At 37.4% G+C, this 27,196-nt stretch overlaps 1 protein-coding gene across 1 annotated transcript; it reads left to right on the top strand.

Moving 5' to 3' along the window:
- Positions 1-1,986: 1,986 nt before the first annotated feature.
- On the top strand, positions 1,987-23,502 carry LOC590765 (post-GPI attachment to proteins factor 6). Its single transcript, XM_030996077.1, has 13 exons — positions 1,987-2,211; positions 4,261-4,429; positions 12,208-12,406; positions 13,240-13,373; positions 14,176-14,474; positions 14,915-15,423; positions 16,073-16,269; positions 16,776-16,927; positions 17,382-17,557; positions 18,527-18,680; positions 19,105-19,205; positions 19,661-19,868; positions 22,552-23,502. Exons 1-13 carry the CDS (start codon positions 2,076-2,078, stop codon positions 22,638-22,640), a joined length of 2,523 nt encoding a protein of 840 aa, XP_030851937.1. The 5' UTR covers positions 1,987-2,075; the 3' UTR covers positions 22,641-23,502.
- The last annotated feature ends 3,694 nt before the right edge of the window (positions 23,503-27,196 follow it).

Here is a 27,196-nt window from a genome sequence, read left to right as displayed (position 1 = left end):
CCTGGTTTTCCCTGGTACGCTCGGTACATTTTCCCTGACAGTCGGGCTATTTTTCAAGATGAAAATCAGAAAAAGTTCCATTTGAGCCAGTGGCGGATCCAGGGGGGGGCCGAAACGGCCGCGGTCCCCCCTATTGGCGGCGCAAAAAAAGAAGAAAAAAAGAAAGGAGAAGAGAAGAAAAAAAGGAGAAGAGAAAAGAAAGGAGAAGAGAAAAGAAAAGAGAAGAGAAAAGAAAGAAGAGAGAGAGAGAGAGAGAGAGAGAGAGAGAGAGAGAGAGAGAGAGAGAAAAAAAAAAGAAGATCCCCCCCCCCCTCCACCTCACTCCCACTCCGGGGTCGGAGGGACCGATTTTGTGTTCCCAAAATTTCCGATAAAGGGTTACTTTTCACGCAACAAAGTCCGGCCTGTAATACACACAAATCCGACCCGCACTGACTCTACACACCGAAGATAAAGGGGTACTTTCAAACTAAGAGAGGGAACATACATGCGCATACCCTAGATAACACTGAGTGGGTGGGGTGGGGGGGGGGGGGGGGGGGGGTGGGAAGGGGAAGAGAAAAGTCGGGTGAGAAAGGGGGAAAGACAAGGAAATGGCGCTAGGTGACAGTAATGACGAATAAGGGAGGGGGTATAGAAACTGAATTCAGACAATGATTAAGAATCGAGAACGGTACAACGAATCGTCTTCTTTCTCTAATAATTTAATGAAACGTCAAAGCTTCCGCGCTTTGCGCGGGAGAGGGAAGGGGAGGGGGGGGGGGGGACTCAATTCAGACAAGGATTAAGAGTCGAGAACGGTACTCTTTCTCTAATGATTTAATGAAACGTCAAAGCTTCCGCGCTTCGCGCGGGAGGGGGTATGGAAACTGAATTCAGACAATGATTAACAACCGAGAACGGTACAACGAATCCTCTTCTTTCTGTAATAATTTCATGAACATTAAAGCTTCTGCGCTTCGCGCTTAATGGGGGGGGGGGGGCGGAGGGGGAGGGGGGGGGGGGGGACAGCGAGCTGCCCGAATATGAATTTGTTATATCTTTTCTCGTATATTTTGGTGATAAATAACACTTTCACAAAATACATATTATCCTCAAATTTTTGCTCGCTCGCTTCGAATTGTGCCGAATTGTGAAACCAGAAAATTACTTTTTCGGGCAAGAGGCTTCAGCCCCCCCCCCCCCCCCGATGAAAATGTCAAAAAAAATTACCGGTATGGTGCTTCTAATATGACCTTGTCAGTATTGGTATGTTGAGTTGAAAATCTGTCTGCGCAATTCTCAAATTTCCGGCCCCCCCCCCCCCCCCCCCCCCCCCCCTATTGGAAAATCCTGGATCCGCGCCTGTTTGAGCAGTGTTTTTCATGTTTTTTTTTCTCTCTAAAAAAAAAAAAATTGAAATAGGAGGCGGCCCCAAAAAAGGAAGCGGGCGGGGACGCTGAACATGTATAGTTTTAATGGCCTTATACCTATTTAATTTCCATTATGAGACGAGCTCAGCCAATGAACATATTTGATGGGAGCTACCATAGGATATAATTACTAAATGAGATCTGCTCCATATGAATAATCTTTAACCAAAATACTTCGAACTTATAACCAAAACATTCATGTTGGTTCTGCTAGGTCTACTTAAACTCCACGAACTATAAAATAACGTAAATGTTTAATAACTGTATTTTTTAAATACATGAATGGTGACTGTTTTTGAAGGCTTTTTAGTTGAAATTAGAAAAGTTAACACCGGCATCTTTTTTCAATGATATTATCTCTAGTTTGTTTCAGCTTTCCCCTTTTTTCAGTTTTCTATTTTATTTTGCTGTAACAAAGTTTTAGTACTTCTCTATAAATGTTTCGTCATATGATTGTGAGTGCGGTATACAATCAGACTTTGATCCCGGACTTAGATACCCGAATCGAACTGGTGCTGGAATATAATGAGGGATGTGTACTAGTATACGCGAGCCAATGCAATATTTACTTGCAATGTAATGTTATTGACGACACACAGTACATTGTAAGTGACCGTGACACCACCGGCTGGAAGACTATCTCGTCCCCTCATCATTCAAATCATGAAAATGTCTTTAGGATGCAGATATGAGTCTAAAAGAAAGTCCCTAGTCGGGACAGTCATATCACTAGATTTACTGACATGTTTATTTAACATTTTGATGGTGTTGAGCGGATCTCATCGGGTGGATTGTTCGGGTGAGTGATCGTCTTCTACATTATTAATTTATCTTTGGACCCACAAACTGAAATCTGCGTGGGCGAATTTTGCCCCTTTTCCTGTGATCTGGTGATCTTTCACTTGTTTGATTTGCATTTCATGGATATCTCCTGTAATGTTGTAGCTATTATGTTTGAAATGTCCTTCCTTTTTATTTATCATTTTATTAGTACTAGATCTAAGTATAGCAAACAAAAAACTCTCTTTCTAATGTTTATAAGTTAATCCCTTGGCTTTATTCAAATTCTGAAAGCTTCAGTCTCTGATATCGACGGTGGTTCCGCTGAGATTGCATCTGGCTCCACTGACCGCCTCTATACAAAGACTGAAGTACGGCCTATGCCGTACTAGTGGAACAAATGGTTCGGTTCGGCAGGATCGTGATGAATGAGATATGCAACGAGATTTTCACTCTTTACATCCTCATAAATGCACTTTTGCTGCAATATTGCAATAGGCTAATAAAAATATAAAAAATAACAAACAAATATGGCTTTGACTTATGATAGCTTGCTCATTTATATCTCAAATTAATGATTAATCTGAGAAAGTCTTGTATTCGACATGATTCGTTGTCATCCATCTTGGTTTTAATTAATGAATATTTATTTTGTTTTTTCGAACGTCCAATAACTACGTATGAGTCAACCCAGTGATATATGAATATTCATAAACCCAATACAAAACGAGTGGTCTGATTGGCCATTCGCTATGTTTTGGTAGGTTGACCCGGAAATATATCGGCCGGGTGATGTCATAGATTACTAATTTGAATGGATGAAAAAAATTGGATAAATCATATAAGTAAGTCCAAAAATTTCGCATTTGTATGATAGGTCAATTATTATTATTTAGTGTAAATAGGAGTACAATACATATACCGGTACTTAATTTATATCTGATTTATAAATCAGAAAATTAGATCTAAATAGTGAAAATCGTGGGAAAAACCTTTATCACCATAAGTGGCAGCTGGATTGGTCAGATTACCCCCACAGTACGAGATCTCTGGGTTACCGTCTGTATATGGGGAATGTCAACAAATGTCAGTTTTATTAAAGAAATGACCCATATCAGACGGTTATTTCTGTCTATATTCAAATTAGATTCTAGTTTTAATTGAATTGAATTTGTATCCTCAAGCCAAGGCTCAAATAAAATTAATGTTATAAGCTTCTAGCTTATCAATTGGATTTTGATAAGTTAATGAGTGAGTAAACATTGGATGTGCAATCTATGAATCCCTTTGTTTTGTGTGATGTACTGCAAACATTATGTAATCCTTTTATTTAATTGATAGGCCTATACATTTGGTGAGGAAAGCACAGAACTTTTCCCTTAAAGGTAAAGACCAGTATTGGAAACGCCCCAATTTCAAAAAGTGAAATGGAAGCTCTTATTACTAATCATGTGAAAGAATATGTTTTGACAAATGCATGATGATAAAAAATTTGCTGGGAAACCGCCTACTAATTGATATATTTGGTAAATTAGTTTATCTATTAGTGTGTGAGAGATAAACGCACGTGTCGCGCACGTGTGCGTAGTCCCATACAGTGTACAGTACTGTAACTTTACGAAGACTGGGCCAAATTTCTTATCATTTTGATGATTCCAGAACCTTTTCTGATCGATTCCACAACGTTTCTTTCACAATGCAATCGCAAGACCATACCATAACTGGTCTTTATCTTTAATTCACAAGTGTTTATCGCTATGTTCAGTAAAGTACGTCACTTAAAGATAAACCTTGTATAATCATATGCTTTTGTAAATACACTTGAACTCTTTACCACCATAGTTAACAAACTCAACATTCAAGATCCTACACTGTACATATTCACAGCTCATGTGCAACAGCGTTGTTTTATTATTTCATGCGCACACAATAGCTGATTCATTTTAATCCACCAAGAGTGTTGAGCCGTATTATTTTAGATTCAGATTCAGATTCAAATATATAGGCGACACATTCCCCAGAATCAGACACTTCCAATCCACTTAAATTTATATTTTTCTTTTCTCAGAATTGACAAGTGGCGAACAGTTATACAGTCTGAAGCAGCTAAAGGAATATGAAAATTATGGACACATTGCCCTCTTCAGATTCCGAGTACCAAGTCAGGTGACCCATGCCAAGTGGTATGTGAACAAAGTCGTCAGTCATCCCGACTGTGATGATATAGACATCAATGTGTAAGTATCCTATCATTTACCTTCTCAAACTCTTAATTTGAAACATGTTTACTTTTCTTTGAATGCTAGTAGTCTGAACATATTTTTGTTTCAACCAAAAATTATTTTTTTTAATCAACAAAAAAATTGGTGTTAATTTGATAATATTGTTGTATATTGCGAATACACATACATGTAACATGTTATGCATCTGTCTATTAGTAATGCCTACATATTTAAGGTAAAGAATATATATAAAAAGGTTTAAAGTCCAGGGTACTTTGTCTTGTATGGTACTGAATGTTGACATCATAGATAATTAGATATCATTGTACTTGTTTTTGTGTTGTTGTTGTTTCAGTTATTATTGGCATGTATCATTCTTTTATGAATATTATATGCTGGTAATAAAGCTGATAGCATCTCTCAAATGGATAAAACCAAATATTAAAGTGCACCAATCACCAAAACCTGTTTTGCTCTTGATGTATTAAAGAGGTTCCATGTCGGTATACTGTATTCAAAATACAAGCTTCAAATAGTACTTCTACAGAGAGATATTATAGTTTGAATATGTATGTAGGAACTTCCCAGGTGGGTTGTTGTCTTGTCAATAAATGTACATGTAACTAGCTATGAATGCGAATATTTAATGCCAAAAAGGGATATAACAACAATCATGTTCTAATTATTATCTGGGATAAATTCATGCACACAATCAATCACAGTTAAAGCACTCTGTTTGTTTTCCCTGGGTCTGCCTTTTAACTTAATGATCTCCCGAGAAAAACCACACTATTCAACAATAAAATCTATGATTAAATATCTGTGAGTTAATATGGATAATCAAAACAAATAATCAAGGTTCATATAATCCTTTAGGCACACAACAAATACACACAATGTACAATTGTCAAAGAGAGTTGACAACTCTCCTAGTCGTCAATAACCAACACAAAAATAAAAGTGATCACTGGATAAAAAGAGAGCAATTGATCTCCTGTGTGCGGTACAATAATAAACAGTCTACGTAATAATGGCAAATCTACGTAACAAAAGAATTTTGTATTATTAATAACAAACCAGAGAGAACGAGTTTGAACTTTGGACAGGCGGAGTGGCAAAATACCACACAAGGGAAATTAGGTCTCCCTAGTGGCCATTCTAAAAACGGGAAAGCAATGCACATGAAACATGTACAAATAAATGCATAACACTTGTAGAACGTTATTACACATGCAAAATAATAGTTAAAACTCATGACATTTAGTTACTACAAGTACACTCTCAGTGAACAGTAAAATATCTTGTTGAGTAGACTAGTTAATACATGCACATGCACTTGCATAGAACAAGGCATACATGGACTCCAAGTCGGATAATTAATTGCCAGAATATGCCATGAAATAAATAAAAATGTACATAATAAACTTTCCTAGTGCAGTGTACCATGGATAATGGGTATATTGTTTGCAGAAACCATAGAAAGGTGATAGATGTATTGTACACAGAAAGTTTGTGGAATGAATCCATTTCAGGGATGATATTTCTAACGTTTGGTGTAATGTTTCTGGCCATAATCCTCTTTTGCAGGCCAAAAAATGAAACGGTAAAAATCCAACAGCATTTGAAAGATGATGCTACTTCAGAACTTCCCTCAAAACGAAAGGGCTTGAAAATGACTTTTAGTAGGAAAATAACGTTCATTAGTTGTTGAATCGACTTATTTTCAGACCCTTTTAACAAATAGTTGTACATTTCGTGCCGCACAAAGATTCAATCAGTTTAATTTTGGCCATTACAAGTAGTGGGTTATTGATAAGTACAGACACATCTATGCTCAAGTACCTGTTACAGATCATTTTATGTACATGTATCTTATTACCAAAGAACAAAGAAGTCAGTCAGTTACTTAATAGTGTCTGACAGTGAAGTCTAGAAAGTAAATGGGTTTCTTTGAATACTAGGACATGGCTAACGTTTAAATTTCACAGATAGGACATATGTGACATATTCATAATTCCTGCAAGTTCTACAGAATTTGATGTTGGCTGCAAATGGGACATAGTACCTTTAAGGGATGTGGCACACGATGCACAGTCACACATCCTCCTATTACATCATGTGAACTCTAGTAGACGTACGTCATGAGTCATGTCTGTTAGCTACTTGGCAACAACACAGCAATCAGTTAGTGAGGCGGGATCAACAATTGATCCACTTAGGCTGCTGTCATGGATTAGCAGTATCAAATTTGTAATGTGATATGATGTCTTCGGATGTTTAATTTAGACATGTACTGTAGTATTATAATGATCACTGTAATTTGATAAACCTAGTGAAATGCATATTTGGGTGCATGAGGTATATAATTGTTTAGACACAGATTCATGGGTCTTGGTGTTGTTAGTAAATACAAGCTTTACATGTCTAAATACTATATTTCTATGCATATATGCAATTGCATTTAAAGCCCCATCGTACTACTTATAGCTACTTGCGCCCTCTATATAGCAAACAATGCCTAATTGGTGCATGTTGGTCCCCCATGATCCCCTTTTTCTTATGTTAATTGAGAGCTGATTTGATGAGATTACCACCTGTCAGCGACCTTGCAGGGAGGTCTAATTCACCCTGGCCAATCGTGTGCAGACGGGCTTTAAAAAAAAAATTGTGTATTTTCAATATGTTACAAAGTTTAATTGTATTGTACATATAAGACATGCTTGGGGAGAAAAGGTCATTTTTATAATTGCTACATGACCTGAAGGCTTCTACAGTAGGAGAAATACCACAATAGGGATAAAGTCAATGTCATTCTCTACATTAAACAAGAGGATGGAACTATTTACATGTATGTCAGGACAACATACTAGCAATATACATGTACATCATTATCATCATCATCATCATTTATTAAATTGAGCATTTCCTTTTACAAGGGGTTACCGGTACTGACTTTCGCGCCATGATGACACTCTCTCCCTTTACTTCTTCTTGTCTCGAGCACCCTCCTCATGTTCCCTTCTCAATGTATGATTCATCTATCTCAACCCACTTCTCTGTACCACTCCAACTACAGTTTCTTCCAGACCCAACCTTTCCATGTAATATGTAACCCAAGTTCTTACTAGGAAATCACTTTCTGTGTGTCTATCTTAGGAACTATAGAATACTGCGGGTTCAGGCAATTATACTCCTTTATATAGTGTAAGAGACCTTGGCCCAGTTTCATAAAAGTTGTTATCAATAACAAATGCTAAAATTCTATTACAAATTTGCTCTCAGCCTTTCAAATGTCATGATATCAGTAGCTTATAACAGGCCCTGTAACAGGTATTGAAACTTGTTATTGATAACAAGTTTATAAAACAGGTAGTCCTCATTTCATGCATGTACATGTACAATTGAGCTTCTGTATTTTTCTTCCTTAATATATTCATATTTTAAAAGGACCCCACCCCCACATATATATGATGACATTTTTGAGAGTTTTTGATAATTTAGACCATGTCTGACATTATCGATCACGGTTACAGAGATTTAAAGTATCTCTTCTGTTGCATTAATAATAATAATAATAATACATATGATTTATAAGGCGCCAAATCCACTTGACAGTCAAATGCTCAAGGCGCAGCTTGTGCAAAAGATGAAATACATACATGATACATTTATACAAAGTGCGATAGGAAAGGTACAGACATGAAAGGTAATGGTAATCAATTATAAGCTAAATTAAACAGATATTTCTTAAGATTGTTTTTTAACACCTCAGCAGAACTGCTATTCTTAACCCATTGAGGGAGAGTATTCCATAACGAAGGCCCAGCATGAGCGAAGGTTCGTTCCCCCCACTTTGTTTTAACCCTAGGAGTAACAAGTAAGCCAGAGTTTTGAGAACGTAGCTGTCTAGAAGGAAAGTAATGCTTAATCAAGCCGATGTTATACTGCGGAGCAGAGCCATGTATACAGTGAAATAATAGCAAAATAATCTTGAAAACAACACGTTTTTCTACGGGCAACCAATGGAGTGATTTGAGGACTGGTGTGATGTGACTGTACTTGTTGGACAGGGTCACGACACGAGCAGCAGCATTCTGTAATCTTTGTAATTTTGCGAGTAGGTTGTGAGGCGAACTAAACAAAAGGCCATTACCAAAATCCAAGCGAGAAGAAATCAAAGCATGAGTAATTTTCTCGGTGGCACCACGGTTAAGATATTTACGAATAAAACCCAAATTGCGTAACTGATAACGTACTGATTTTGAGACATATTGAATTTGAGTAGACATTTTCATGTTTGAGTCGAGAAACACACCAAGGTTGCGACATACATTAGATAGGGTAATTTCATGTCCAGCAAGAGTAATTGAAGTGATGGAAGAAATCTTCTCTAACTGAGTCTCAGAACCATACATTATAAATTCGCATTTGGCGAGATTTAATTTCAGTGAATGTGAGTTTAACCAATTATGAACATCTTGTACACAAGTCTCAATGTTATGGATAGCGCTGGCTGCATTGCTCTGATTGGGTTTGAAAGAAGTATATATTTGAATATCATCAGCATAAACATGATAAGAGAGAGAATGGCGATGAAAAATACTCTTCAAACCCGTTAAATATAACGAAAAAAGCGTGGGCCCGCCCACAGAGCCTTGTGGAACTCCGCATGTAAGTGGTACAAAATCTGAAAGGTAGCCGTTTATCAAGACAGCTTGAGAATGGCATGACAGGTATGATTTAAACCATTCCAGGGCTTGACCTTTAATACCGAGTGACATGAGGGTATTCACCAGAACAGTGTGGTTAACAGTGTCAAAGGCGGAAGACAAATCAAGGAGTACCATAGCAGTTACTTTTCCGCCATCCATCTCCTGGAGTATAAAGTTGGATACATTAACAAGGAGGGTTTCTACACTGTGGTGGGGACGGTATGCAGATTGAAATGGGTCAAGGAGGTCATTATCGAGACAGTAATCATTTAATCTAGAGAACACCACCCTCTCAAGTATTTTAAATAAAAACGGGAGATTAGAAACTGGACGGTAATTACTTAGTAATTCAGAATCAAGATTGGGTTTCTTCAGTAAAGGAAGAATGTGTGCCGTTTTAAGAACAGAAGGTACGCATGCCTGAACAATACTTAAGTTGACAATCTGTGAGATAACAGATGCAAATGAAGAGGAGCAATCCTTAATGAGAACAGTATAGACAGGGTCTAGTTTACACGACTTAGCTGGCAATCTATGAAGCAGTAATTGTATCTCATCGGAGGTGGTAGGTTGAATCGTCTCGAGGGATGCTGACGTGACAGGATCAGGTGGAGTTAAGTCAGGAGTGAGACTGTCCTGGATCTTCTGAACCTTGGAGCGGAAGAACTGAATAAATCTTTGAGCCAGTTCTTTACTATCAGAATGTCTTGGAAGTGGAGAGTTCTGTTTCCGATTCAAGAGACGATTGGCCGTAGAGAAGAGTTTCTTAGAGTCATGTCCACATTTATCGATTAGCCCGACAAAGTACGAACGTTTGGCTCGTTCGACGAGAGAGTTCGTGAAATCTCGTTGCGCACGGAACATCTCTTTGTCAATGTGAAGCTTGCCGTTAGATCGCCATCTCCGCTCAAGCTGCCTACGTTTACGTTTCTCAGCAGTAATCTCGCCGTTGTACCAGGGATTGTCCTGACGGTCTCGAACCTTGCGGATCTTGGCAGGAGCATGAATATCGAGGAGCGAAGAAAGAATGGTGTTGTAGCGACTAGTAGCTGTGTTGACACTCTCTGACGTTAAGGGCATAATGTCGCTCTCAGCAACATCCTTCGCGAAGGCTATCCTGTTTATGTCTTTAATATTACGGGAAGCAAATGTTCTGTCGCTGCGTGCAGGCTTAGTGAAGCGAAGTACACAAGTGATAGCAGCATGATCTGATATACCTGGAACGATACTTGGCTTCGAAATTGACAAATTGTCTGAATTGCGCACCAGAACGACGTCCAGAATGTGACCTTTGTCGTGAGTCGGAGATGTAACCAATTGGGATAGGCCATGACTGTTAATAAGGTCCACAAACCTGAGTGTATGCTGGGATGAAGTGTTATCTAGATGGATGTTTAAATCTCCGGTGATCAAAAGTGGGTATGGTTTGCACAACCTCTCATCAAGAAGCGCAGAGAAGTCGATAAGAAACTGAGTGAAAGACTGGTATCCTGGTGGTCTGTATATGACTATAATGTCAACCTGTGTAGAGCCGCCAGATACAGTTCCAGACATTGATTCAAATGTTTCGAATTTGCCTGTTGGACTAATATCGACGTGGAGACTGTCCCTGTAGAGAAAGCCGACCCCGCCGCCACGTTTAGCAGCTCTGGGATGGTGCTTGAACAGATAACCACGAGGGCAAAGATCAGCAATCACTGCATCGTCTGATGCAGTTAGCCAAGTTTCGCAAACACATGTAAAATCTAAACTATGGTCAATAATAAATTCCTCTAATAAGGTAGATTTATTACGAACAGAACGGCAATTCAACATACCAAGTTTGAGGTTGTTATTAAAAGGATCACGGCCCCCCTTCATACCTCGATGTGTCTTCCGCCCTATGTCATGTCTGTTAATACCTAAAGACATAATCATATTACATAATTCCTCATTCTGTTCACGCCACAGTAGCGAGCATGAACGCGAATTAAAAGAGTGAAGTGTTTTACTGTCATACTTGTATGATATAGAATACCTTGTACTGTTATCGTTATCCGAGGAGGCCGAGTTATGTGTGACAGGGCCTGGGTTCGGATTCACATCGCCAGATAACAATATCAAAATCTGAAAAGTGGATACACTGTTAGCGTATAACTGTACTGGAGCACAAAAATGTTTTCCCTTCAATTTCAACTTCAACGAATATACATCAGGTCTAGCTTCTAAATACATGTAGGGAACATTTTGTACATGTGGATCAGAAACCAGATCAGAAGCATGACACCATTGTTGCATTACATGACACTTACAGTACAACATGACCACACAGCACACAAAAGCTACTGAAGTGGTGAGATTCATTGTAATAGTACAGGTCTATTCAAAGCAAACAAAGAAAGAAAGTCAGCACAGACTTTACGCATGAGTGAACAAACCAACTACACTATGACATGTGTATAACATGGCTTCTACTGTGTACTGTATGTGTGAGTACAACCTCAAGCAATCTCGAAAACTTCACAGAATAAGTACATCAAAAATACTGACCTAAATGCTTCCAAATTTGACTAGTAATATCCAGGATATAAGTATAATGAAATATCAAAAATAGAAATGGAGATGACAAATGAAAACAACAAAATCAGTGATAAATCAGAGAGCAGTGCAGTGTGGGCGGGCAGCCACCAGCGCGCGCAGCCAAAAAAAAAAAAAAAAAAAAAAAAAAAAAAAAAAAAAAAAAAAAAAAGGACTTTACAAAAAGAAATTCACAAATGAACCTTCCAGAGTCTAATGTGGGTTCTTTAATTTTTAAACATGCATTTGTGTATTGTTAAATATCTTCATTGGGAACGACCTTCACAATGTCACTGTATATTCAGTGTACCCATAACTGTACCCATAACTATTTCACTCAGGACAGAGTTCAATCTTACGACGTAGAGCATTGTAGCATAAATATGGTGCTGCCTACATGTATGTTGATCCATCCCCACTTCGTGGTCAGTAAGAACGGAATGGCAAATTGTACAAAATCATGTATGTGTTATATATGCTTATCTTTTTTTTTTCTTCAATTTTGTTAAATTTCTCTGAAAACAGAGCGATGGAGGCTGGTAGTCTTCCCATCATTAACCCCTACAACACCAGCTTTCCTGAGAACACCGCCGTATCGGGGGCTCTCTCATTCACCATCCCTCAAGGGAGCTCATCCCTTATCCTGGAGTCCCTCAGGGTTCGTCAAGGGGACTGGTTTATAGCAGTCTACCGCAAGAAACAAGACAACAAGATACAGCAAGCGGTAGGTTTTTTTGTTTTTTTTGTGAATCAAATATATATTCTGAAAGTTCAATATTTGTATAGAGTCTTCTTCTGAGCTTGATCTGAACGATTATTGATTGAACGTGTCATTCAATGTTGGAAAATAACCTGTTTGAACATTTTGAGTAATTTTTAGAGAATTATCATGGAATGTTTTGAAAGAGGTCGGAATAAATATGAGTGCTCTGGTTGCGTTTTCTTTGCCTTCTGATAGTCAGGCTCTCTATTGCTTTCTGATTATTTTCTGCCATCTTCTTGTTAAAAATGTATGTGAGAAATTTTGGTCTGAGCTATTCATTTCAACTAATTGAGAGAAAAAAAAGTGGTGACAGTCTTGTCTCTTTTCTTCCTACCCGCCATTCCTATTAACATCCTGGGTATGAGGTGAGAGTTACCGCGAGACTATCATAGAAATATGTTAGGGGGTACAAAATATATATACCATGATATTATGCATACCTGCTATAATATGGAATATTCTGATTTTCCGGATTTTTAGGACCTAAAAAATCTGAATAATCCGTTTTTTTTTTTTTTTTAATGTTAAAGCCAAATTAAGCTTGTTTTATCATGTGCCACGATTTTTAGAGTTCACATATTGCGTGTGTTGAATGGCTGCATGATCAAGCAGCGAATTTATATTCGCTTTTTGGTACAGATTTACTGCGTATTTAATACCAGTTACACTGCCGCTGCAAGTGCGATTTCTTATTTTTTGAAGGCATACCGTGCTAAAAATTCCTAATTCTTATTTTCAAATGTTGGCAGGTATGTATTATGTTCAGCTTTTCTTATTGCTTTCTTTCCCTCCAGGGCTTGGGTACCAGCTGTCATTACCTGGCTAACTCCATCATGACGTATGACAGACTAACACACCTAGAAACACTTAGCAGCACAGGCAGTGCAGCGGTCACCTTAGCTGAAGACTCAAATAATGTCTTGTACAAGTAAGCTCATTTTGAAGATGATGTCACACATAAGACCACCTCATTGTATGCATGACGCAGATATACATTTAGAATGTTAGGGCCTCGTCATTATTTATGGTTCTATTCAACATGGGCAGGTCAGCCGTTTGAATTTCTGAATAGTTTGAAATGACAGGGGAAAAGAAAACATTTAGAAATTTGAGCAAAATCATTGTCATTTAATTTGTAGGAACTTTATCTTCTTTTTATGCCCTCCGTCATGTGTCCCTTGAACAAAATTAGGTAATAAATGTGGCTTAAAACAGGCCATAATGATCTTCATTTTATTTCCTTGCTTTTGTAGCATATTTTACTTTGGTATCATAATATAAAAATAGTGAATACTATTGTTTGATTTCATCCCAGTTAGAAGAGATTTTTAAAGCCTATCTGCACTAGTTTGGCCTGGAGGGATTAGACCTCCCTGCATGGTCACTGTCAGGTGGTTATCTCATCAAATCAGCTCTCAATTAACCTAAGAAAAAGGGGACCATGGGGGACCAACGGTCACCGCTTAGGCAGTGTTTGCTATATAGAGGGCGCAAGTATCTATAAGTGGCGCAATGGGGTTTAAAGGCTTTACAGTTGAATCATCATGGTGAACCTGGATTGGGGAGGGGGAGGAGTGGCAAGCAGAGTGGTTCAGGAAAAATTGCTGTTAACCCCTCCCCCAACTGTTGAAGGGAATCTGGATGGCAGGAATGTTGAATATCATACTCCGGTCGAGAAAAGAAATCAGTCCAAATATATTTCTTTACAATTTTACAATTCTCTTTTACAGGTTCTATGTAGAATCCAATATGGCCGCCATATCCTTTTTCATTGAGGAGTGTGAAGCCTGGTCGTCCAACAAATCCCTCAAGCAATCCTGTCCAGTTAGGATGTTTGTCCAGCCAGAGAGATTACCTGACTTTGAGTCTCCGTTCGTCCTCTGCCTGCACGGCGGGGAAGGCAACTTCAGCGGATGTTCCCTGTATGTATCTCCTGCTATGAGGGACACCTGGTACTATCTCAACGTCACCAAGGTGTCGGATGATCAGCATCTCAAAGTGGACATCACTATCACCGTCAATGCTACAAGTAAGACAATATTTTGTTTTCTAAATGCTCCCATGGAAAGCTGCCCCTTCTTTGAAAGGAACATCCATGATGATTAGGATTTTCAGTAATATTATGATTAATTGCTTTGCCATTACCCTGTTTTAACAGATGTGATGGAATTTTCTTTAAAACGACCTATCCGGTTTGTACTATACATGTACACATATGCAATTTTAGTTATGATTGTGATGATAAGTTGTTTTACACTGCATGATGTATCACTCCATGTATCGTGATGTTTCATTAAGATAAAGGACCTATTGTACCAAAGTACAGTACAAGAAGAAGGAAATGGTTTAACACTGTATCACTCAAATTACTGCGATGTTTCATTGAGATTAATGGCCTATTGCATGAAACTACTCATTGATTATAATTGTAAATATAAATATAAAAGCAATTTCTTTCTTTCACTGTAGCTTGTCAAGACCCTTTGTCAGAGGCTCATCCAGTGAAGCCGTCACCACCAACTCCTTCTGAGACCAATGCAGACTTCTCCTCCTCCCTCCTCCCAAACCCTGTTGACTTTGGCACCCTGCTTGAACCAACTACTACCATCATCAGTGACCTTGCCAACGCCCTTCAAACAAATGACCTTGACAATGCCCTTCAAACAAACAACCTCACCAACGTCACAACAGCTTCACCTACCGGTACTACCCCTACCCTTATACCTACAACCAGTGTGCCTTTGACCACTCCTGCACCCGCAGAGGACATCGCCCTTTGTCCTGTGGTGGATCCTCTGTCGGTGAACTACTTCAATGGCAGTGTGGCCAAGGAGTTCTTCAGTAACCAGATCAATTTAACGGAGATGTTGTACTACCCGAGCCGCGATGAACCTTTCATAGCAACCTTCAAACTCGGTGTGGATGATCTTGGTGGAACCATTGAGCTCTACTCCAATGTCATAGATGTGCCATCTCTGGTAATTGACTTCTTTTGTTAACCCTCTCACAGCTGTAGGCTGTAAATACATGTACCTTCCAAACTCTTTACTTGATTGCAGCCTTTTTAGAATTAGAAGAGATTGTGTTTCCTGAAAATTTAAAAGGGATTTAGTTTTTGTTCTTCCCATGGAACACTGTGTAGAGTGAACAATTTATGAGGAGGAGCCATATTTGAAACATGAATTCACATTTGTAAAAAATGTTTGTAACTTGGGGACTAACTATTATGAAATTAAACCTATGCAGTACTTTATTAATGCAGTAGATTTTGTGGCTAACTTTTAGGCACAAGCATTCTCTTATCCAGTGCCTATCAGTGAATTATAGCATTGTTATTATTCATTACTATTTACATATTTGAAAGAACTACCCCTAGAATGAAAGCTTTGAATACTGCAAATTGTAGGATATATATGTACGGTCAAACCTGCTTTAGTGACCATCTGTCTACAAAGACCATCTGTCTAAAACAAGCACATTTTTTGTTTCCCTTGAAAATGGTTTCTCATTGAAACATGTACTACAGGAACCTGTCTACAAAGGCCACTTTTTGTGTTTCCCTTGGGCGGTCGCTGTAGACAGGTTTGACTGTACTATAAAATGCATGAATTGAATCTTTTGTCACAGGCGCAGAACATCACCTCCACCTTGTGCCTGAAGAAGGACACACCCCCATTCTGGAATGGTACATCCCTGGACTGTGACGAGGACATGATGATGTCTGAGGGCATCGATGCTAACTCTGTGGCGTCTTTCTACTATCCATTCCCATCGGCTGGTACGTGGTATGCGGCACAATATGCGACATGTACAGAGCTAAACAGGTAATGCCCTATATCTTTGTCATGTTTGGCATGTTAAAGCTACATGCCGGTAGTAGTCATTGTCCATCTGTATTGCATCATAGTTTGCTGACACTGGGGGAGTGTTTCACAAAGACTAAGATCAACTTTAAGTTGGACTTAACTATGGCAGGCAGTTCATGCCACTAGTTGCTCTTACCACTGGTCTCTCAATTATGATCCTTAGATAATATTTTTTCTTACAATAATGAACTATCAAAAGATGTAAATTCTGTAGATTTGTGACCACGATTGGTATCTGTGTGTGCAAAGGTTTCTGAAGCAGGGAACCCGTGGTTCCACAAGAAAATACTCCAACTTGCCTGCAGTGTATATCTGCAGGGTGAGGGAAATTTGATGTACATGGTGAAAATCCATAGGGTGGTAGGCTAGGCTAGGGCACAGTGCATTACACAAGACCTGTCTGTCGTAAAGTGAAGTCAGTTCTTGATGATTTGAGTATAATGTCCTGATTATTGTTATTTCAGTCTAACAGAAGAGCGTGTTCCTTGCCATGCCAATCTGAGTATTGCGATGAGGGTGATGATGACTTCATGTATTGGTAACTGTGGTCCTCACGGTCGCTGTGATGTCCATCACCAAGACGGGATTCAATTCTATGCCTGCCGCTGTTCTGATGGTAAGTTTTTTTAATCTATCGACTTATGGCGTTAGGTCATATCTGAGGGATTGGTATTGAGGATTAATTCTTAACCATTGATGATGAGGATGATGATGATGACATTACTACTACTACTACTGCTACATGTACTACTACTACTACTACTACCACCACCACCACCACCAATGACAAATAATAATAGCAATGATAATAATGATAATGACGATGATGATGATGATGATCATCATCATCATCATGATTATTCTACTACTAATACATGTACTACTACTACTAACAATGATAATGATGATAATTATAATAATAATAATAAGAAGAGCCATGATAATAATGATGAGGATGATAATGATGATGATGATAATGATGATGATGGATGATGGTGATGATAATAATACCATCATCATTATGATTATCCTAATTTATTGTTATTATTCTGCTTCTCTTCCAATTGAAGGTTATAGAGGATGGAGTTGTACAGATGATGATGAAGTCTCGTCCTCCAACTTCCTCATCAAGGTCCTCTTTGTAACCCTGAGCAACATAGTATTCTTGTGTGATGCGCTCCTCTGTCTCTATCGGCACCACTTTCCTGAGGCTGTGTCATTCCTGGCCACCTGCTTCTTTTCAACGGTAAGAATTGGATGCTACCATTTCATCATTGAAATTCACAAGAAAATGGTTTCAATTCAGGAATTTGTTTACATTAAATTATATTTTTCTGTATTTTGTTTTTCTTTATAATATCAGAAATGAATTATTGAAGATTTGTAGTTTTCTGTTAACTCAACAGTCCAACAATACTTGTATCTTGAGAAGCCAATTTTATTTATGTTATAAATATAAATTACCTTGAATATATATTCGTTAATTTGTTTCGAATGAAAATCAATAAAATCCCTGTGGAGGGAAAAATATGGAGAAAAAAAAATGTAATCATTAAGTTTTCTGTAGTAATACAAATCAGAACTGTTAACTCTCCTTCAGTGTATGTATATGTATGTTATGTAGTCTTTCAAGTGTTGATGTTGGTCCGTTAGCCAAGTTATAATAACTAGCACTGTAAGAAACTTGAAAAAAGAAAATTCCAAATGTAAAACGATGCAATGGTTTTACACGTTATTTGCTAGTTCCCCCCCAAAATGTAGAATTTTAGATTTGACTTATATGTGTAATTTTTTATTGAGATAGAACATATCAATCAAGATTATTATATTGCAGTACTTTAAAGTGGGACTGCACTACTTGTAGCTACTTGCGCCCTATATATAGCAAAGAATGCTTACATGTAAGCAGTACCTGTTGGTCCCCCATGATCCCCTTTTTCTTATGTTAATTGAGAGCTGATTTGATGAGATAACCACCTGTCAGTGACCACGCAGGGAGGTCTAGTCCCTCCTGGCCAAACTAGTGCAGGTAGGCTTTAAGATCACATATTATCAAGATGAGCTTTGAACACAATAGTGAATGTATGACGATTCAAAAGGTATTGCTTTGAATGTTCATATGTAATTGTATAAATGATATATTGGTGTAACTGTAACATACATGTACTTTTACCAAAAATTAGTTTTCAACAATTTTATCTTCTTGGTTTTGCAGATGTACCACGCCTGTGACTCCAGTCCTGTTTGTATCACAGATTACGACACCCTTCAATTCTGTGACTTCTTCGCTTCATTCATGTCTATTCTTCTCATCCTGATTGCCATGGCAAGACTACCTCGTTCACTCAAAGCTACAATACATATCGTAGGTAGGTTTGTAGATCAAGATTCCTGTGCTGACTGTACAGTATGTCTATAAGTCTGCAATCAACAATTTATGTAATGATTCATTTATTAGACTTTCAATTAAGAGGTTGAAATCCTTGACTGATCGATATACAGTTATATAGTGACCAAGCTGCAAAATCTTGTTCATATATTGATATTAATCTGATGCAATGTTTTCTTCATGCCCATTAACACAAAGCTTAGTAATTGATTGTATGATTGACTACTTTGATCGCAATGTACAATCAAACGTACAACCAAATGCTTAGCTTTGTGTTACAGGGCCTGCAGCATCATTGCACCAGATTAATTCAACTGCATCTACTATTCTGCCAATAATTACAGTTTTCAATTGATATTTCATTCATTCATTAACCAAATCTCATCTCTTTCTGTCTTTGTCAGGAGTATATGTTTTAGCCTTCTTCGCTCAGTGGGATAGATTCAGTCTATGGTCTATAGCAGTACCCTTAGGAGCAGGTATCCTTATCCTTGCCATATCGTGGGTGAGTACAGGCTCTAGATCAAGTGTCAGGGTAGAGGAAAGATTCTGAATACTTTTATTTTTTTGTGGGATTAAGATGCAATATTTGTGAAATATGATATATATGGACCTCCATCATTATTATAGTTATTAGAATTTGTGGCCAGGTGGTAAAATCTTGTAACATAATATATTGATATTGTTATATTTTTTCATTGTTTAATAGATAGGAATCCTTATTTTGTACTTACAAAAGCTTACATTTATCTGTCACAACTGTTTGCAGACAGAGGTAGGCTGCCATCATTATTCACTAAGATTAAATGGACTTACTGTAGATACCTGTGTACACAGTTTTTACAGTTATATTCTTGGTATGTTTGATCACATTTTCATTGGTTGGGTTTGTAATTTTGCCCATCAAATGTTATTATCCCTAAATGCTGTTCATGTTCCTATCTGTTTTTCTGCATTCAGGGTATAAGAATGTACAAGCGGCGGAAACTGTACCCTTCCTGGCGGCGTTGGCTCTTCTTCATCGTCCCCGGGACCCTCCTGGCCGTCCTGGGTCTCTCGGTCAACGCGGCACTGGAGACGGAGAGCAACTACTACATCGTTCACAGCACGTGGCACATATGCATGGGACTAGGGACTCTACTGCTGATACCGCCGAGGGAGAAAGCATGTAAGAACGAATACCAGCCCATGGCTGAGCTAGTTGATATCAATGCGCTCAATTCAGAACTTATTATAAGCAATGATCCAGGTTATTGAGGTACTGGTACTGTATTTTTTGTGCATTTCTGATGACTTTCTGTGACCTTGCAATGACTTTCTTATGACCTTCTGATGACCTTCTGGTTAATTTCTGATGACCTCGTGACCTTTTAATGACCTTGTGACCTTCTGATGACATTCTAATAACTCGCAATCGATTGTACCTTGCATATTGGGTGATGTTGAATACTGCAAATCCATTTGAACATTAGCACAAATTGATCTCCCTTTTTTCTGGGAGTTGGAATTTTGGCATGTTACTTTCATGATTGATTAATTCATCAAGCAGAATCATGGTAATCTTCAAAACGACCGGTACGTTATTCGAGAAGAGCAGATCAGGTTTATTTTTAGTAATGCATCAGTTTTGAGGGCGACGAATGCAAGTTATTATGCAAATCTACAAGAGTCGAACTAGGGATTAACATGATTAATCCTTTAATTTCTCAATCATTCAATCATCGCTAATGTTGATGGTTGAACAAGAATTAACATCGAAATGTAAAACAGTAAGGTCAAGTTTTCCTACAGTGATACAGAAAAAGAAATGTTGCTGCTTGCCAGAAACAAATTCAGAATCATTGTGGTCATATAGATGCCAGGATGAATTGGATATTGTACATAAGAATATATTAATGATGATTGAATAAATATTGCCTTATGAATGAGAGCTGTATTCAGCATGCACAATTAGATAACGTACTGATTATTTGCTACTGCTTTTAATAAGTAGAATCATGTGGAATAGTGTGTGATTCATCTTTGATTATATATTTTATTTGATATCTTTGGAATATAGTATATATACATGTTTTAGAGTTTGCTATAGATTATTATTTTGGGGGGTATATGTATTGCCTAGACAAGGTTGGTTGTGTTTGGCTGATGACCATAATTGAGTGGTGAAGTGTGACGTCATCAAAAAAATATTTTTAAAATTTCTCAATTTGAACTTCATTTTCTGAAAGAGCATAAAAAATGATTACCAAATGTCAAAAATCTATCGAAGTATTGGCCTAGATATGACCATTTGAATAAATAATTCAATTTGTTTTCGACATTGGGACATTATTTTTGATGCTCTTTTGGAAAAGTCAAATTGAAAAATTCTAAAAATAAATTTTTATGATGTCACAGCTTCGGTACTCTATGGTTATAAAACACCCTGTTGGTGTACTAACTTTAAATTCAAAGGGGTGACAAATGGTCTTTGGCAGAGTCATGTCTTTCAAGAACATTGTCAGCAAAATTTGACTCTTTTTTGTTGTCCCAAAACAGATACAAAATGTGCTCTAAACTTTACCCTTTGTGGTTTTTAATACTGACTACAAATTCACAAAACCTAGCCTATTTTTGCGAAATTTATTGCATTATGTTTTCCAAGTCACAGATTCCTCCTTGAAATAAATCTCCCTTTTTCTTGAAATTTCATGGTCTTTGAAACAAACCATGAACATTTAAGTGTTCATGAACATCTCAGAAAATTATAGTTCTTTGGTGAAATTTCTAAGTGATATGCACACACAATGCAGTATAGGTGACCCCACCAGGCACTGCTCATTCTTCTGTGGCAATTGTCCCACAGTCAATATCCTGTACTAACATAAGTCTTAACTTCAGCCCTGGACCAAATACTATAGACATACCTAATGCTATGGTCACATTACCCAAAAGTAGCCTGCTCGGCGGCCAAGCGACAAGTTTTTAACCAATTCTGCTCGGCCACCGAGTGGGGGCCGCCCAGGCACCGCTCGTTTATAGGGCATCGCTCGGTCGCCGCTGAAGTTTTAGCGCGGAGTTAAAATTTGGGCGGCGCCTGCTCACTTTTCACTCGCCGCCCAAAATACGCTCGGTGCCTGGGTGGTCGCCGTGGTTGCCTAAATTCCAGCAGCGACCGAGCAGGCTACTGATCGGTCAGTCGCTGCTCAGATTTGTGACCATAGCTTTAGCACCTAAAACCAGCCTTAGACCTAAAACCCAATTGAAATCCTAATCCTAACCCTAACCCTAAATCTCTGACAAAATGTATCCTGAAGCAAATTGCTGTCATAGCATGTGTCTGAATTCCGACACTAGACGCCCGACTTCATATGGCCACTATGCACTATTGATACACTGGGTCAGAATTATGGTTAGAGTTAGGTTTATTATCAACATTAAACAATAGGGATTTTTTTTACAGCTACGCATTAATATCCAAACATGTTGAGGAGTCTTTATTCGTTTTATGTTATGTCATGTCTTGTAGGATTACAATGCTGCAATATTGAAATTTTGACCTCCATTAATGAAACGATTAAGTTTTTTTTTTACTACTGGTATACATCATTTTTTCTTCTTCATGAATCTGCATGGGGAGATCCCCTAGGATGTATCCACAAACAAAATTGTTTAATTTTTATTGGGGGGGGGGGGGGAGGGGGGGGGGGAGCATGGCAGTCATTTTAGGGTTAAGTCAATACATTGTACATGAAACTAAATATTCTTACATTCATATTGGTAGGAGGACGTTGGTTCTGTGCTCAGTTACGTGGTGAGTTCTGATACATGCCCCGTGCATCCCTGATTTTTGTTTTTTGTTTATAATTTAGCCTCTAAACCCAGAGACTCTGACTCCGAGAGACTGATAATGATCTTAGACAATAACACCATGCCTGACGATGATGCCGACATCTACTGAATGGTGTATGCAAAGTTACGCATGGATCGCAATCAGCTGTGCAAACAAGGCATGGTATAGATGAATATTCCGCTTTTACATAGCGCTTAATACATCAATGATGTCTCTAAGCACTTTACAGCCTTTCAAATTATGTCTTGGCTTTTGTGTTTGTAGATCTGTTTACTGAACTTTTAGCTCGTCTCTGGTTGCTTCTGCTGTTTGGAGTCCTTTTTTAGGTGTCCTTTTTTAGGCATGGTATAAATCTTATTAGAAATTCTTTGAATCTAACTGGTTTGCTTTTATCTTTTTACTAAACCCTATAATTCTTACAAACTAGTTGCTTACTAACAAGCACCACTAAACTTAAATTCAATTCACAGTTGCTTTTAGCTCCAATTTCTGCACTATACTATATTTGTGACCCCCCCCCCCCTTTCTTTTTTATGCATGGCATATCTAAAGATTCCTTGAATCTGACTCATTTGCTTGATATATAGCTAGCCTTAACTTTGGCCTTTATGTTTGTACAAAATCCTTTGTACCGACACTAAATTCAGAGTTGCTTTTAGCTTAGATTTTTGCATTATCTCATGCATCTGGATATATCACACAGTTGTTTTTGTTTTACCCAGTGCTATTTTTGTGATCTATGCCTTGATGCTTTTAGGGGGCATTTCAAATTTTTTTTTTTTTTTAGCTCTGTGTAATACAGAAACGTGAAGCATATTACACTTTATGTCATCATAAAAAACTGCTGCGGTTATGCCGCGTCATGTCTGAGGGACCCTTAAAGGTATTGTTTATCAATATTTCCAGTTTTACACATCTGAGTTGCAGGCCCTAGGTGGTATCTGCATCTGTGATATGGTGTAATATTGAAGCCCTAAAAAAGTTGCGCTTCAAAATAATCATAAAGTGCCCTAATAAAGTAAAAAAATCTTTGAGTGACTGGTTTTACCATACTCGTTTTTCCCAATAGAATGTAGTGTTGTACAAATCGTTGGGAAAACGTTTTTTGAAATTTCGAATTCCAATTATGAATATCATGATAATCAGACAGGCGATCGGGTTGTAAAAGGGATGGGATTCTTGACTGACCTAGAGGTTTATGATTATGATTGCAGCATGAGCTAAATCAAGGATTTTGTTCAGAATCTGAGACAAAGATACCCAATCCCTTTACATTGCCTAATTGCATGATGTTAGCTTGCTTGGTGCACTGCTTAAGACTAGAGTCAACTTCCTGCATGCTATCCAAGATCAATGGTAGCTCAGGGCCCTGTTTCATGAAACTTGTTATCAATAACAAGTTACAACAACTGTTATAAGCTACTGAAATCATGCAATCTGATTGGCTGAGAGCAAATTTGCCATAGAAATTTAGCATCTGTTGTTGATAACACGTTTTATGAAACAGGGCCAAGATGCATATTAAGGCCACAAATGGCTCTCCATAATTGTTAAGTCCAACTTAGAGTTCAGTTTGACTTAAAAGTTCGACTTATCTCATCATCATTCTGCCTTAAATCCTCCAAGAAATGAGGTCAAGCAAGAGAAACAATTGATGATATTAATTATAAACAGTGATATTTAGGGGCAAAAATACAAAGTTTTGTCAGAACACTTCCCCCTACTAAATTCCCTTGTGATATTCTTCAGGCCAAATATCAGTCATGTACATACTCTTACTTATCCGTCGTAGTTGTCTAAGCTTTTGGGAAGGGGAAGGGGGAAAAGATGAGCACATTTGACGAGGGGGGGGGGGGGGGGGAGGGGGCTGATGCTTCTTTCCTGTCTATGGACTTTACAGTTTCTAAATTTTATAAGTGAGGAAAACTGTGACACTTCATTGTAGAGAAACTACTACCGGCACTTATATTGCAGCTTTTACTGTTTTATATTTGTTGGGAAGAATTAATGGTGACCTAGGACTCAGTAGCACTAAAGTCAGCATAAAAATGATTGACCACTTAACGATATCTTACACATGTACTGTATGCAAAGAATATTGAGTAATTGCAAATGATCAGTTTGTTAAATACATATAGTGTGCACATTAATGTTTTTAGATACATATATAATCCAATAAAGCTTTATTTTTGCTAAAATTCTAACGCTTTGCTTATGAATACAATATACCGATGAAAAGTCCGACATATCCTTTATCTGCTTTATGTGAATAAGAAATATGATTGATTTGAGTAGTGTTACCACAAGGAATTTCCTTTCTTTTTAAATTAAATATTACTTTTGAATTAAATATCTCCTGTCTGATGAATATATTTTTTGTATATTAAGGGCTATTTTTGTATTTCAAGTTATCATTTGCATCGTACTTACAAACCTCATGTGTAAATGAATTCTTGTTACTTTTGTATGTCTTGCTCTCCGAGAGTTAGATGTAGATTATAACAAAAAAACTATTTGTGTATTTTTCTTTCTATTCATTTATTCATTTTCAAGACTATATAGTTCAATAGGACTTTCTTCTAGTGGTGCAATAAGGTTATATCTCTTTTTAAAATATAGATTATTCATACCCATCAATTATATTACCATCATGTCTAGTATATCACATAATATGCTAAATATAAGAAAATTGTTCATTCCTTAGAAAGGGTATCAATGATGAGTTCATGTACGGTATGTGATGCATCGCCGGAATTTCATTCTAAATAGGTTTAACCCACATTATGGGTTGATTTCATGTTTTGTGTAAGAGATATGTCTGTCGCTAGACATATATCAGAAAAGAAATTAATAATACTGCATTGGTACTTTCTAATGGAATCAACATATGACCTGTAAAGTTTTTATATATTTTTTTTCTTCCATCAATTCTTCTCTCTCATTTTGTTCCATGTCCAACCCCTTCCCTTACCTTCCTCCCTCTCTATCTCTCTCTTTCCCAACTTGTGTGCAGAGTAAAATGTATTACATAATCTGAAAATGGTTTCTGTGTGAGATACAATAGAGCATTGAAATAACCCTTGAGTTCATTTTTCAAAAAGTAAAAAAAAAAATTTTTTTTTTAATAATTGTCATAATGACATCAATCTGAGATGATTCTCCTTAAAGTAAAGAGATTCTTTAATGTATTGGGAATGGATTTTGGGACTCTTTACCATCAGCAGATGTCATTTTAGTTCCATAAGAATGTGAAGTCAGAAATTTTGTGTGAAGTGGAACTCCATCAATTTTCCTATACCTGTATTTACAGGGGTGTATATATTTTTTTTAATGAAAACTGTCACCAAATGTGAGTAATTTCAGTTACATGAAATTTAATGTTTGTATGTTATTTGATCGAATAGATAAGAGATATTTTATGAATTTCAATGTGACAATGAAATTTTGATCTACCGGTATTCCATATCAAACGATTGTATTTAGTAATTTACTTGCAATTGGGCTGCCTCATGAAAAATAGAATAAATATATTAAAACTTTATTTTTTGTCTAAAGTTGTTGTCATTTATTGGGTGAATACTTACAGAATACTCTGGCAAAGGGAAAACTATCATCACAGAGATGATCATGGGGCTACTCCAGACAGTAGATGTGACACCGGTTCATTGAACGAGGGAATTTGAGCAAAATTCATTGATTTTGAAAGATCTCCATTTTTTTGTTGCCGAAAATTGAAAATTGAAACAAAAAATTTTCTCCATCCATCCAGGGTAGATATGAGCCCAGTTTCTTGAACAAAAGGCATCAGGGAAAATTTTGTGATATTTGTTTTTACAAATGCCAACTTTTTGACAAAAACTGCAAGGGAAAATGATGTAGCCTACACACATTCATCATTTTTGGCCCAAAATTGAAAATGTTAAATTATGCCTGTTAATATCTTTTTTCATCGATCCAGGGTTGACAACACCCCAGTTCAACAAAATTAGGTTTTGGGGAAAATTTCATGAATATCAATTGAAAATTACCCATTTTTTTTTGTTGAAGAAAATTGAAAACTTTTAATTGGGTCTTTTTCATCCATCCAGGGTTGATATGAGGCCAGTTTCTTGAACAAAAGGCATCGAGGAAAATTCCATGATTTTTTTGACAAAAACTGCAAATTCATCATTTTCCATCATTTTGGCCCAAAATTGAAAGTTTTAAATCGGGTCTATTCATGTTAAATTTAATTCATTCAGTACGGTATTGATATGACCTAAGTTCATTGAAAAAAAGGTATCGGGGAAAATGAGAGGGAAACAAATTTTGACAAAAACCACAAACTTTATCTGTTTTCATCATTTTAGGCCTAAAATTGAAAATTTTCAATTGGGCCTACCGGTATATCCATAATTCCTTTCATCAAAACTGGGTGTAATATCAATTTTCATGAATATTTCAAATATTCCCTTTGGCTTTTTTGACAAAAATTGGATTTTCCATCATGTTTCGGCCCACAATCACAAAATTTCAATCAGGCATATTTGTTATATTTTTTTTTACATCAATCCAACCAAGTGTGACCGCAGTTCAATTAAAAAAGGTGTTGGCACAATTAAACAAAAATTTGAAAATTGCCCAGATTCTACAAAAAAAGTGATTGTGCATGGGGCCTAGGAATA

This window comes from Strongylocentrotus purpuratus, unplaced genomic scaffold (genome assembly GCF_000002235.5).
Source record: "Strongylocentrotus purpuratus isolate Spur 01 unplaced genomic scaffold, Spur_5.0 spur5_scaffold_3, whole genome shotgun sequence".
Taxonomy (NCBI): Eukaryota; Metazoa; Echinodermata; class Echinoidea; order Camarodonta; family Strongylocentrotidae; genus Strongylocentrotus; species Strongylocentrotus purpuratus.
The sequence above is the reverse complement of the archived record's forward strand: the minus strand, read 5'-3'. Positions and strand labels throughout refer to the sequence as shown.

Excerpts from the sequence above, each read along its gene's own strand:
- LOC590765 (XM_030996077.1), top strand. The coding sequence starts at position 2,076 with ATGAAAATGTCTTTAGGATGCAGATATGAGTCTAAAAGAAAGTCCCTA. Across the intron at positions 14,475-14,914 it reads TATCACCGTCAATGCTACAA|CTTGTCAAGACCCTTTGTCA; the intron begins GTAAGACAATAT and ends CTTTCACTGTAG. Across the intron at positions 16,928-17,381 it reads TGCCTGCCGCTGTTCTGATG|GTTATAGAGGATGGAGTTGT; the intron begins GTAAGTTTTTTT and ends TTCCAATTGAAG.